The following is a 13,665-nucleotide window of genomic DNA, read 5'->3' as shown; positions in this document are numbered from 1 at the left end:
AACCATGTTATATTCAGCATATGACAGGATGGGAATCTCCTCCCTACCCCATCAGGAACCTTTTACCTACAAGAAAAAAACATCCAAAGCCTCAAGCCAATTTAAGAAAAATAGTTAGAATTTTATCTTTTTAGAAAGAAAATGTATACAGAGCATTCAGGTACTTTTAAGTACAAGTAATTTTGAAAAGTATACTTTGGTTTCACAGAACAGTGGGGCACAGGTAGAGAGCAAAATACTGTAATTCCAGTGTTCTTGCTTCTAATACTTTTTTTTGTACGTTACCTCTTTGCTTCCTGACTGTAAGCCTCTGGGGGAAGGAACTGAATCTCTTTATTTTCCTTTCTCCTCCTTTTCTTTCCTTTCTACTTTTTTTTTTTTTTTTACTTTTTAAATTAACATTTTTGGGTATCTATGTGCCAGTCACTGTCCTGAGCATTAATGGTACCACATTGAACAAGACAGCAATCCGTGTGTTAGAAGGAATTCATTTTAGTGGGAAGTAAAAATATTGTAAAAAATATAATAATTGCAGCACAGTGTGATTAAAAACTATCATAAGCCAAAGATACAGTGGAGAAAGTGATCACCTCTGGCATGGGGGAGAACACTTCATAGATAAGGTGCCTAAACTAGACCACTAAGGGTGAATGACCCCTAGAACTTGGCACATGCCAGTGGTTCTCTACTTTTATTGTACATCAGAACTACCAGAAAGACTGCTGATACCCGCATCTTACTCCCAGAGGTTCTGATTTACTTGGCCTGGTTTAGGACTCTAACCTCAGTGTATTTTGAAAGCATCCCAGGTGATTCTGATGTGTGGTTATGATTGAGATCTGCTCTAGTGTGTCTTGGTCTCAAAGATCATTTTACACTTGAATTTCATAGTAGAAATTCCTTGACATTTCTATTTTGACTTCTAAAATTATGATTACATGCTTTAAAAAAAAAATTTCTTTCTCAGACCTTAGAAAAGTTGCAGGTACAATAAAAGATACTCCCCTGTGCCCTGAACCATTTGAGAGTAAGTTGCCAACATAGTTTACAAATAAAAACATTCTTCTGCATACCCATAGTATGAAATTAACTTTGATACATTATACTCTGTAATTTTCAGGCCCCATTCAGGTTTTGCCCATTGTTCCAGTGATGTCCTTTATAACAAAATGATCCAGTCCAGAATTAGTCATCTATCTTTCTGTCTAGAAGAGTTCCTCATAATTCTTTAACCTTTGCGGCCTTGATAATTTTGAGAATTACAACTAGTTATTGTTTAAAATGTCCCTTACTGGGGCTCAGTCAATTAAGTATCCGACTCTGGATTTTGGCTAAGGTCTTGATCTCAGGATCGTGAATTCAAACCCCACATTGGGCTCTATAAGAAAAAATCCCTTACTTTAGTTTTTTTCTGATATTTTCTCTTCATTAGATTTAGGTTATGGATCTTTGGCCAGGAATATTCTAGAAGTAATGCTGTACTCTTTTCATTGCATTTCTCACATGGCATGCAGTTTTGATTTGTCCCTTTACTGGTGACGTTCGTTTTGATTACTTGATTAAGGGCTGTTTTCCAGGCTTCTCTGCCTAATTTCCCTTTTGTAATTAATAAATATTTTGTGGAATATTTTGAGATTGTGAATATCTTGTTCCTCATTGCACTTGAAATTTCTTCATTTGTTTATTTTAATATAGACTCGTGGATTCTTATTTAGTATGCTCTCCATTATTTTATTACTTATTTTGATAATTCACATTGTTCCAGATCTGGCCAGTGGGAGTTTCTTTAAGTTAGCTTCTCTCTGTATCATTCTTTGAACACTTTCCTTTGACAGAAGATGTTCCAGGTTCAAATTTTCTTTACATGCTGCTCAAGCCTGATTAGTCATTTTCTAAAAACTCCAGGTTCCTTTTAGTGAAGAATGGTATTTAGAAACCAAGATCTGGGTTCTAGATAAGCTCACTGCTATTACAGTGTACATGTTCTGGTCTCTAGAGGCCAGATTTGGGGACTGTGTGTGTTTATATACATTATATGTATACAACACATCTATATTTATTTCTTACCAATGTTTTTGTTGTTATGGCAGCCCAAGAAAACTAATACAGATGTGTACTTTCAGAAGTTGTTTATTTTCCAACATAGGTGATATGTGTTAGCACCAACCTACATTTAGGTGGGAATGGACCTATAAGGCAGGCAGTAATTCAGTTCTGCTTAGAAGATAGTATTTATTGACCTATTTCTGAGTGGGTATAACAATTTTGGGAAATCTGCTGCTTTACCATTCTCTCAGGCTTAAGCTTCTAACTCAAGAACTACTTTGTGTCTACCAAAAAAGAATTATCTATCTATATATGAATTCACAGATATCTCCAATTCAAAACTAATACCACAGGGTTCATTTTAGCCTACCCTTGTTCATGTTTGTAACTGTCTTTTTGACAGAAATTTGGCTCCCATTTTTCGTAATGTATTTTCTTATTTGATCTGTTCTCCTGTATGTAACCAATCTCCTAACAGTCCTCTCTTCCTGCACTGGTTTAGGCACCTTCTTTAACTGCTTAATAGCTGTTGCTGATATAGTCAATATGCATTAGAAAAGCATCACACTATGTTCTGTCATGTGCTTCCACAATAGTATCCTTTTCTTTTTCTCCAAATGTGTATAGCTTTCTTTACAGTAGGACAAAGAAGTACCACTTTGAATGCCTGCTCTTTACCAGACATAGTAGTATGCATTTTACGTACATCACCTCATTGAATTTTTTTATCAGTTACATTTTACGTAGAAGGAACCTGCTTTAAAAAGAATAAATAACTTGTCTGTAATCACAGGTGAGTAAGTGGTTGAACCAGGATTTTGGCTCAGATTGTTGTCATTCAAAGGTATGCTCTTTTTTGCGATTATATATGTGTGTTTATGTGTGTGTATGTATGTACATACACACATATATGTGTATACACACATATTATATAAATTAGGTTTATCTTATTTCCATAAATATTTATCTATCTGTGCATATCCAGTTTTGAATGTTTTTTCCCTTCAACTTTTCATATTTCTCTTATTTGAATTTTCTTACATAAATTAGTTTGTAATACACACAACTCTCATTGTGTAATGTTTTAATTCTAAATACCTTGAGACCATTTTATAAAAGTATGGAAAACAAGTTTCGGTATTATTTATATTTGTCAGGTTTTGATGGACATGTTTGATCAGGATGATATAGGTTTGGTTTCTCTCTGTGAAGATGAACCTACTTCTTCAGGTGAATTAAACTACTATGACCTTATCAGAACTGAAATTGCAGAGGAAAGGCAGTATCTACGAGAACTAAATATGATCATAAAAGTGTTTCGAGAAGCCTTTCTTTCTGACAGAAAGCTGTTTAAACCTTCTGTAAGTACCTTTTTGGTTTGAAATTCTATGTACCAAGTTGAAATTCTGTGTAATCAAAAGTTAAATAGCAGCTTAGAATCATAAATAAGAACTTTTTATATTTGGAGTATATAAGCAAAAATATTCTATTATGTAGTATTTATAGTTTTAAAAATATGTGAATTGTTCCACATTAAGGGCATGACAGTGAAAGTTAGACACAAGTGCACACAGCTGCCCTGATTAGAAAGGGGGACTACATGGGAATGAAATAATTCTGCTGTGCAAGATTTGAGGTTTATAATCATTCGTTTTCACATAGTGAAAAAGATGTATGGTCTAGAAAAGAAAGACTTAATACTGTTTCATGTCTTTGGTAGGTACTTTAAGGCAGTGGCTTAAAGTTTTAACAGTGGAACTTTTTAAGAAGTTTATGCAGAGTGCCATATAAACAAAGAGCTATTCCACTGGAAAATGGGATAGAAGTGGTGGGAAATAGGATGGGAGCCTTGTCCTTCTTTTTCTTAACTACTGTAGCTTCTAAAGTCAACTTAAGGAATAAAGGTAGACAAATAGTGTCTTTTTTAAAATGTTTTTTTTTCCTTTCCTTCCTTCATCCCATGACTTATTTTTCCTTAGATGTCTGTGTCTGCCCTTCACTTTAAGTACTCAGCCTTTTTTTCTACCTCCTGACTTCCTCCCCCAAATAACTATTACATGAGTGAATGTGCAGACACAGCTGGCTGAGTGTTTAAGATTAGGAAGTGATTTAGCCTCTTTGATTCTTTTCCAAAGCATGAGTTTCAGTGATAATGTAAGGTTTTTTAGTTCGCTTTTTTTTTTGGTACTTACGTTTAATGTTTTGTAGCAGCTCCCACTGGACACACTGCTTTAAATAATTGCATTTTGTCATTTTCAAAGTACTGTCTATGTGACCCTTATAACCTCTTCTGAGATGGATAAAACAGGTATTAATATCTCTACCTCACTGAGATGAGGAAATTTACACAAAATGATTATGATTTGGTAGGTTAGTTACAGAGGTTGATCTTGAACTTGAGTTCTTTTATACCACAGTATAACTGGTTCTAAAAATAAATACCTAGCAGATACTGGTAGCTTATTTTATCTTCTTTGCCCCATTAGTTTTCATTCCTCAGGAATTAGTTTTTATGGGCTCTCTTCTCACTGATAGTGCTGATTTGGCAAAAAATTTCATGATACTGAAGGGTTAAGAGAAAGAGGGAATTCCTTTTTTCCCTTCATATTGTATCCTTTTTAGCTTTTTTAGCATTTAGATATGGATTCACTATATTTACTATATTTTTTTCTATTGTATTTTTTAGTCTCAAAATACTGTAAACTTTTGAGGCAAAGACCATCTGAGATCAGAGCATAGTACTCAGCAAATATTTGATAAAGCAATGAGTGACTTAAAACTAATCTTAATTTACTCGTTTAGGCCCTACCCCTTTGTCTTCAAGACACTCGCTCACATTTGTGGAGAACCTAATATATGCCAAGAGCAGTTTGTAGAAACCATCTCATTTAATCCTACTAGGAACCTTACGAATGAATGTAATAGACCAGGTGTGTGACCTTGAGCAAATTACTTAACTGTTCTGAGCTGGTTTCCTCATTTGTAAAAATGAGGATGATCATAGTGCCTATCTAATAAGGCTGTTAGGAGATTACATGTCAAGTACTTACAATAGTGCCTGAAACACAGTAAGTGACCTACTCCAGAGTCATTTATCTAACAGGTATGGGGCCAAGATCCATGCTCAGGTCTGTTACGTTCCATAGCATGTAATGTTTCCATTACAAGATAGAAGAGTGATGATAGTTGACCATAATCTGCATAATTAGTCATAATGGTCTGTGTCCAGAAGACTTAACATTTCTTAATTCAGATGTAATTCACACATGGAAGTTTGAATTAAGTCTTAATTCATCCCCAAATTTAGGAGACAGGTCACAAATTATGAAACTCGATTGTATTTGGATTAGGAGTCATGTCTTCATTTTGAACCCAGCTTTTGTTAACTAGCTCTGTAAAACCTTGATAAAGGTTTTTATCCTTTTAGCCAATTTTAAAATACTCAAATGCCGGAATTCTCTATATAAAGAGTTGCTTAGATTTATTCACTATAGGAGATTCTAGAATTGTTGAACAAAACTATCTGCAATCTGTATTTCCCAATTTACTGCGTGTAATCCAGAAGGTTTTTTAAATTTTGCTTTTATATTCATGATGGACTTATGCTTTGTTATAGAATATATGCCTTGGAATATATTAGTATGCAGTTGGATGAAAATGCACCCTTAACACTTATATTACTTATATTTAGTAATTGTTAAACTATTTCAACCTCACATATCTTAACTTCTCTTTTTTTCAGGATATTGACAGGATTTTCAGTAACATTTCAGATATACATGAATTAACTGTGAAACTTTTAGGTTTGATTGAAGACACAGTTGAAATGACTGATGAAAGCAGTCCTCATCCATTAGCTGGAAGCTGTTTTGAAGATTTGGCAGAAGTAAGTTTACAAAACTATTTTGTAATTCTCATTGAAGTTCTAGATAGTGAATTAAAAAATTTAGTAAGATATTCTCTGTGAAAATTAGAGGATGTTCCTGACTGCTATAAAACAATACTTCAGATTGAACCAGTAGCAAACTGAAATTACATTGTCTATATTTTTAGTGACACTTATTTTATAGTATATTATAGTGTATTTATGATAATATGTATAGTGAAAGTTGGTTGGGTAGTAATATTTAGGACTCCCACCCCCCCCAGAGTCTCATTTATTTATTTGACAGATCGAAAGTAGGCAGAGAGGCAGGCAGAGAGAGAGAGAGGAGGAAACCGGCTCCCCACTGAGCAAAGAGCCTGATGCGGGGCTCGATCCCAAGACCCCAGGATCATGACCTGAGCCGAAGGCAGAGGCTTTAACCTACTGAGCCACCCAGGTGCCCCGACATTTAGGACTTTTTTTAATGGCACATCCGTAGCTGTTTAGCTTTTGTAGATTTTGGTCTTAATTTCCAAAAATTGAAAAGGAGGTTTATATTTTAATTTTTTTCCCAAGGTGAAAATCATTTTGTCTTTTAAGTGATGATTATAAAAATAATATAGCTCATTGTAAAAATACTCAGAAAAATAGAGGCAAGTATAAAATGAAAGTCACTCAATTTAGCAACACCCAGAGATAACTTATCTTTACAACATATATTATTTTAAAGATTTTATTTATTTATTTGACACATAGAGAGAGATCACAAGCAGGCAGAGAGGTAGCAGAGAGAGAGAGGGAGAAGCAGGCTTCCCGCTGAGCAGAGAGCCCGATGTGGGGCTTGATCCCAGGAGCCCGAGATCATGACCTGAGCCAAAGGCAGAGGCTTTAACCCACTGAGTCACCCAGGGACCCCATACAACATATATTATTTAATCCTTAAAAATATTTTTCTATATATAGATACAAATCTGTGTATTTACAAAAACAGACTGTTACTATTTTTTTCCTGCTTTTTTTTTTTCTCCGAAATATTTTATTTATCTATTTGACAGAGAGAGATCACTAGTAGGCAGAGAGACAGGCGGGGGCGGGGGGGAGGCGGGGGGGAAGCAAGCTCCCCTCTGAGTAGAGAGCCTGACTTGGGGCTTGATCCCAGGACCCTGAGACCATGACCTAAGCCAAAGGCAGAGGCTTAACCCGCTGAGCCACCCAGGCACCCGTCTCCTATTCTTAATATATCATGAACATTTTCCATTTTCCTTGCTAATAAAAAGACTTCCACACTTTTTTTTTTATTATATCAGTTGAAGTTTAGTTGACATACAATGTTTTATTAGTTTCAGATGTGTAACATAGAAATTCAACAGTTCTGTACTTTACAGTGTTCATTGCAAAGTGTATAGTTCTCTTCTGTCACCATACAACATTATCAGTGTTGTTGACTATATTACCTATGCTGTACTTTTCATCCCTGTGATTTACTCACTAGAGGTTTGTACCTCTAATTCCCTTCACCTATTTCACCCACCCCCTCACACTGTTTTTTAAGTCTGAATAAGTACCATGTTATATGGAGACACCATAACATATTTTAACTCCTTACTATTAATAAATGAATATTTAGGTTGTTTCCATTTTTTGTTATTGTAAACAATATACAACAAATATATTTATACTGTCTTCATAGTCTAATAATTATTTTAGGATGTATTCCTAGAAGTGGAATTGTAGTATTAAAGATAGGACATTTTTAGAACTTCAAAACATTTTACCAAATTTACTTCCAAATAAGCTCTAATATATACTGCTCTTTCCCCCACAAATCCAGTTGTTATTCTATTCATTTTTACCAGTCTAATGAGGGGGAGAAAAGCTTTTATTTTATTTTATTTTTATTTTTTTATTTTTTAAAGATTTTATTTATTTATTTGACAGAGATCACAAGTAGGCAGAGAGGCAGGCAGAGAGAGAGAGGGAAGCAGGCTCCTCACTGAGCAGAGAGCCCAATGCGGGGCTTGATCCCAGGACCCTGAGATCATGACCTGAGCTGAAGGTAGAGGCTTTAACCCACTGAGCCACCCAGGCGCCCTGAGAAAAGCTTTTATTTTTAAAACTAATGGGGAACATCTTTGTATATTCATCGGCTGTTTTTATTGCTGTTGGAAAATGGCAACAACAACAATAAAAGTGCTTTCTTTTGTTTTCATGTAAAAGATTTTCTAATGTTACAATCTTTCGTATATTTTCTTGAAAATATAGATCACTTTTATTACATCATTTTAGAGACAATTAAACTGATAGTAGAAGAGTATTCGCTTACTGATACCTAAGCAAAATATTCAGCCTTAATTTTTATTAGCAAGTTTTTATATTGTGATATCTTAGCATATTAATCTGTAGCCAGGTTGGTTGCTATTCTTTTAAAGATATCATGGTTCAAAAACAGTGTATTTTTTAATTTTTATTTTGTTGCTGTGCTAAAATATATTTTATATAAGATTTGCCATTTTAACCATTTTTAAGTATATAATTCAGTGGCATTGATTAAATTCACAATATTATACAGCCATACAACTGCTGTCTTTTTCTAAAACCTTTTTATCATCTCAAACAGAAACTCTGTACTCATTAAGCAGTAACTCCCTATTCTTCCCTCCCTCCTGATCTAACCCCTAGTAACCTCTAATCTACTTCCTATCTGTATGAAAATAGATACTTGATATAAGTGGAATCCTAGCAATATTCTTTTGTGTCTGCTTATTTCACTTAACATGTTCTCAGGGTTCATCCATCACAGCATGTATCAGAATTCCATCTCTTCATATGGCTGAGTAATATTCCACTGTATATCTATATGACGTTTTGTTTATCCATTTATTTGATGATGGACACATGGTGTTTCCATCTTTTGACTATTGTGAACAATGCTGTAGTGAACATTGGCATACAATATCTGTTTGAATCTCTGTTTTGAATTCTTTTGGATTATATGTCCAGTAGTAGAATTGCTGGGTCATGGGGTAATTCTTTGATTAGCTTTTTGAGGAACTGCCAAACTGTTTTCCACAGGAGCTACACCATTTTATATTTCTACTGCTGGTAGATGAGAATTTAAGTTTCTCTCATCCTTGCCAATATTTGTTATTTTCTGAAAAACATACAGTATTTTTAAAATACAAAAATGAAACAAGTCTCTTAGTTATAACTAAACACTGGGAATATTGAATTATTGTCAAGTAATAGAAATTTATTGAAATACAAACATTTACAAATATGGACAATTTTTGTCTTGTTATTTTACTATATATTAGTCTTTGCTTTCTTTTTCTGATTTTGAAAAGTGTAGAGTGGATAAAATAGTAGTACCAGGTTTTGCTTCCTTGGAGTGTCTTCGGTGTAAACTCACTTTAACCTAGGTAAGCCTAACTGAAATTTCAAATCCCAACCTTGTTTTACTAATAAATACTCTTCATTTACTGGAAGTAAATGTGGATAAGCATTTTAATAGTTGGATAACTTATGGCCGCAAATTCAGTGACCTGTTTTAAGATCGTGTATCATTCAAGATCATTACATACATTTAAGAAAATTTCTAAGCTTAAATTTAAGCAAGTTACTGTTTGTCCCCCAAAAGTTTTGAAACCTAGTTGAGAACTTGAATAAAAATTTACTATTAGATAATCTGCCATATTAGTAGATTTTAAACCTAACACATTCTTCTTTTTTAAAAAAAAAATAGGAGCAAGCATTTGATCCTTATGAAACATTATCACAGGACATTCTTTCTCCAAAATTTAATGAACATTTCAGTAAGCTGATGGCCAGACCTGCAGTGGCTCTACACTTTCAGGTAAACTTAAATTGAATGTTTGTTTTTTGTTTTTGTTTTTGTTTTTATAAAGCAACCGAAGAAATAACTCACCATCTTATTCTTCAACATTTGTAAGTTCTGGAATCCTTTCACAAAGCACATAAAGAACTAATTCACCAGTCCTTCAAAATCTGTTCATTGTAAGCTTATTTTAGATTATCTTCTGTTTTTTTGTTTCAAGTTCTTTCAGTCTGTCCTAAATGTAGAAATCTTTTATGGAATATTATTACACATACTGATTGACTACAAGAATCTGGCACATTCTAGTTCTGGGATATAGAAATTAATATGCAGAGCTCTTTTAGGATCTTATTCCCTACAGGAGCAGGAACAGAAATCATAAAGACTGGAGAATATCCTCATGTAATATCTATACTGACTTCTCTACCAGGCCTGTAATTTAAAGGAGATATTAATGGGGACTATACAAGTTGATTCAGTAATGCAGTTAGGTAAAATGAAAGAAAGTGGAGAGACAGAATTACGTTTTAACTCTTTCAGTTAGCAAAGGTTAGTTACACTGGCATAGATCCTTGACTTTATACTGCTGTAGAAACATTCTGCATGTAGACTACCTCTCTTCCCTTAGCATGTAAATATGGTCTTTATTGTCCTAAAACCAGCAAATAAACAAAACTTTTTCTTCGCTCTAGCCATTGCCCCTTTCATTTTTTTTCATTTTTAGCTAATTATCTTCATATTACTTTTTACTCTTCTTTATCAAACTGCTACCATTCTGATCAGGTTAGAACACTAAAAGCTGCCTTTAAAATGAGCTTAATTGTCATTGTTTGTATATTTTGATTTCCAGTGGATATTTTGATTTCCTATTTATGCCTGTACTATTTGTTTGTCCTTTTGGCTCCCACGATACTTCCTCCTAATTCTGATCTTCTTTCATTTCTTAGTCTCCATAATTGCCGATGTTTTTCAGCTTCAATTATCAGCCCCTCTTCTGCCCTGCTGTACTCCTTGAGTGACTATCTGTACATTCTGCTTTAGCTGCTGCCTGTATGCTGGTGACTTCCTATTTGTATTTTCAAGCCATAACACTCTTATGAGCACTGTGTGTGTGTTTACACTTTCATATAACCAGGTTCCCGTTGAACTAACTCCCTTGGATATCCCACAAGTTTTTCAAATATAACATGTTCAAAACTGACCTTAAAATCTTCTCCCTGCCTTCTTTACTGTAAATTCCCATTATTGTCTTCTACTGTATTCAATAACTTGTCAACTTGGAATAAAATTAACCTAATTTTCAAAACTTACTTCAATGAAGAAATAATTTTCTTAAGCTAAATCCTATATATTCATATAAACCATAAAGTAAGTATTAGTTAAATGGGACAATATACCTGTAAGATCTTTGCATAATCATTAAAAGTACTCACAACATTTATTTCATTCCTATTTTATTAGGAATTCTTACTGTGGGATTTGAATGTTTTTGGACTCATTAACTGTGACTCCAGATATACAGTGAAATTTAAACACTTAAATAAAATCCCTTTTCATGCCAAACTCACTTGTACTGTATTAACTTTACAAAGATCTATTCAGGGTAAGGTGAAGAAGGTAATGCTTCATTAAAAAAGCATAAAACAAAAAACTTCTTCAGAAATATGTAGTGCACTCTAAGAATACTAGCTTAGGAGTCAGAACTTCTGCCTTTGGGCCAATCAATAATTATGGTATCCTGAGCAAGTCACTTAACCTCTGAGACTTAGTTTGCTAATTTTGACATGATGATAATGTATGTCTGTTACGGTTTTTGTGAAAATCAAATGGGAGTACACTAAGTACATTTGGCGTATATTAAAATACTCATTAACTTGTTTTATTTTTAGTTCTTCACTATAAATATACATTGCATTAGCACTTTAGGATACACTTTAGTAGCCATTTCAGTGCCAGTTAACAAAATAACTGATCTTATAGACTTAATTTTAAAGTTTCATCTTGGTTCCAGGTAAAGCATTATATATAAAATATATAAAAATAAATCGGGTCATTCACATCACTATCTTTTATTATATGATGAAAGAAATTAATCTTTAGGAAAATAAATTGACTAAGCATATAATTGTAATAGGTCTGTTGAACAAGCTATAATTTAACTTCAGTTAACAATTTATGAGAATTATGGGAATGTTTGCCTGTGAGGATACTTTTAAGAATTAACATAAGAGATTCTTTCCACATATATTGCTGTTGTCTCTATTTATCTGATGAGGAGAAATAACCGTTTAAATAAGTCAACCTGATGACATTTAAAATCAACATGAGTAACTTTTAAATCCCTCAAATTTTAGAAAATCATTTATTCTACAGATAATTAGTTTTCAGAACTGGGGTATGCCTAGCTGTACGCTAAGATTTTTCAGGTGATATAAGGGCACAGACAGTCATAAGGGAATCAGTTTCTAGCCTGGCTGCTACCTTTTTTATGTTTTTGTATTCTCTTTTTCAACTTCTCTTATGCATTATGCTTGCCATATTGAATTTCCCATTATGCATTGATCCAAGGTATAAAGACCTGCAGGGTCCCAGCCAGGGGGAACAAAAACCTTTTGCTCTTATAGGAGAGTTCATTGAGTGCAAAGCAAAAGGATTTTTAAAAACAGGAGATAGGGTAATTGTGTTAAAAATAAAAACTTGTAGTAGCTAAAATGTCGTGTCATATCAAACTATATCTTGCCATATCTAGGAATTAAGAAGTGAGATCATTTATGATCTCCCTGATATGAGGAAGTGGTGATGCAACATGGGGGCTTAAGTGGGTAGGAGAAGAATCAATGAAACAAGATGGGATTGGGAGGGAGACAAACCATAAGTGACTCTTAATCTCACAAAACAAACTGAGGGTTGCTGGGGGGAGGGGGGTTGGGAGAAGGGGGGTGGGGTTATGGATATTGGGGAGGGTATGTGCTATGGTGAGTGCTGTGAAGTGTGTAAACCTGGCGATTCACACACCTGTACCCCTGGGGATAAAAATATATGTTTATAAAAAATAAAAAATTTTAAAAAAAAAGAAGTGAGATCATTTACAAGAGTTAAAATTAATTATTTTAAAAAGTATCTCAGCATTCACTGGACATTAAAATAAAGGAGAGGGGAGGCTTGTGAAGTTCTCATACTGGGGATATGGAGTTAGAAGCAGTTAGAGATTCTTCCAGATGCTTCCTGTACTTCGAACTGTGACATTAACAATATATATGTTTGGCTGTAAGAATGAAGTTAGACTTTGTGCAGAAATTGTCTGATCTAGCTCTTTATTTTGGCAGTGAAGATTGGCTTTGTCAATGTAGTTATATGACAAGTATTTTTCATAAAATAAATAAGCTAAATCTGAAGTTTATTTCATCATTTGTGAAACATATTTAAGTCACATCTATGATATACAGTATCCCAAAAAGTACATCCTTCATAACCACTTAAACTTAAAACATTTCAATATACAAGAGAGTATATAGCTTTCAAAATTTTTTCAGGGTATGGGGAAGCAAAAGCTTTTGAAGAAAAGTTGTATAGGACTGCTGTGAAAGTTATTTTTGCTGTATTAAGAGATGAAGAAATGTATGTATCTATCTAATAACTTAAAGGAGGAAAAACCCCTTCATTTTATAGCACTTTAATTTCCATTTAGAACATTCTTTCTGTTATGGTTTTGGTTAAGTCTGTATCTTGTATTTTTATAAGGCATTTCTGTTAGGCATTGCTGTTATATATTCTTGATACCAGAGATATACAGTTGTATCTTTTTGCTTTGCAGTCCATTGCTGATGGTTTTAAAGAGGCAGTTCGTTATGTCCTTCCACGCCTTATGCTGGTGCCTGTTTATCATTGTTGGCACTATTTTGAATTATTAAAGGTAAGG

At 33.9% G+C, this 13,665-nt stretch overlaps 1 protein-coding gene across 5 annotated transcripts in view; it reads left to right on the top strand.

Annotated features, from left to right (window-relative positions):
• SOS2 (SOS Ras/Rho guanine nucleotide exchange factor 2) overlaps window positions 1-13,665 on the top strand; it is a 76,523-nt gene that overhangs the window by 22,417 nt on the left and 40,441 nt on the right. For 4 of the 5 annotated variants that reach the window (XR_006603391.1, XR_006603392.1, XM_004738740.3 and 1 more), the window contains exons 5-8: window positions 3,204-3,407; window positions 5,789-5,932; window positions 9,654-9,764; window positions 13,561-13,659. Coding sequence is in view for 3 of the 5 variants with exons in the window: in XM_004738740.3 (XP_004738797.1) it covers window positions 3,204-3,407; window positions 5,789-5,932; window positions 9,654-9,764; window positions 13,561-13,659 (558 nt within the window). In the remaining 2 variants the exon portion in view is untranslated. The remainder of the gene's footprint in view (window positions 1-3,203; window positions 3,408-5,788; window positions 5,933-9,653; window positions 9,765-13,560; window positions 13,660-13,665) is intronic. The other variant, XM_004738741.3, reaches the window with a different exon arrangement.

Source organism: Mustela putorius, unplaced genomic scaffold (genome assembly GCF_011764305.1).
Source record: "Mustela putorius furo isolate JIRA1106 unplaced genomic scaffold, ASM1176430v1.1 tig00000129_pilon_pilon_pilon, whole genome shotgun sequence".
Classification (NCBI taxonomy): domain Eukaryota; kingdom Metazoa; phylum Chordata; class Mammalia; order Carnivora; family Mustelidae; genus Mustela; species Mustela putorius.
The sequence above is the reverse complement of the archived record's forward strand: the minus strand, read 5'-3'. Positions and strand labels throughout refer to the sequence as shown.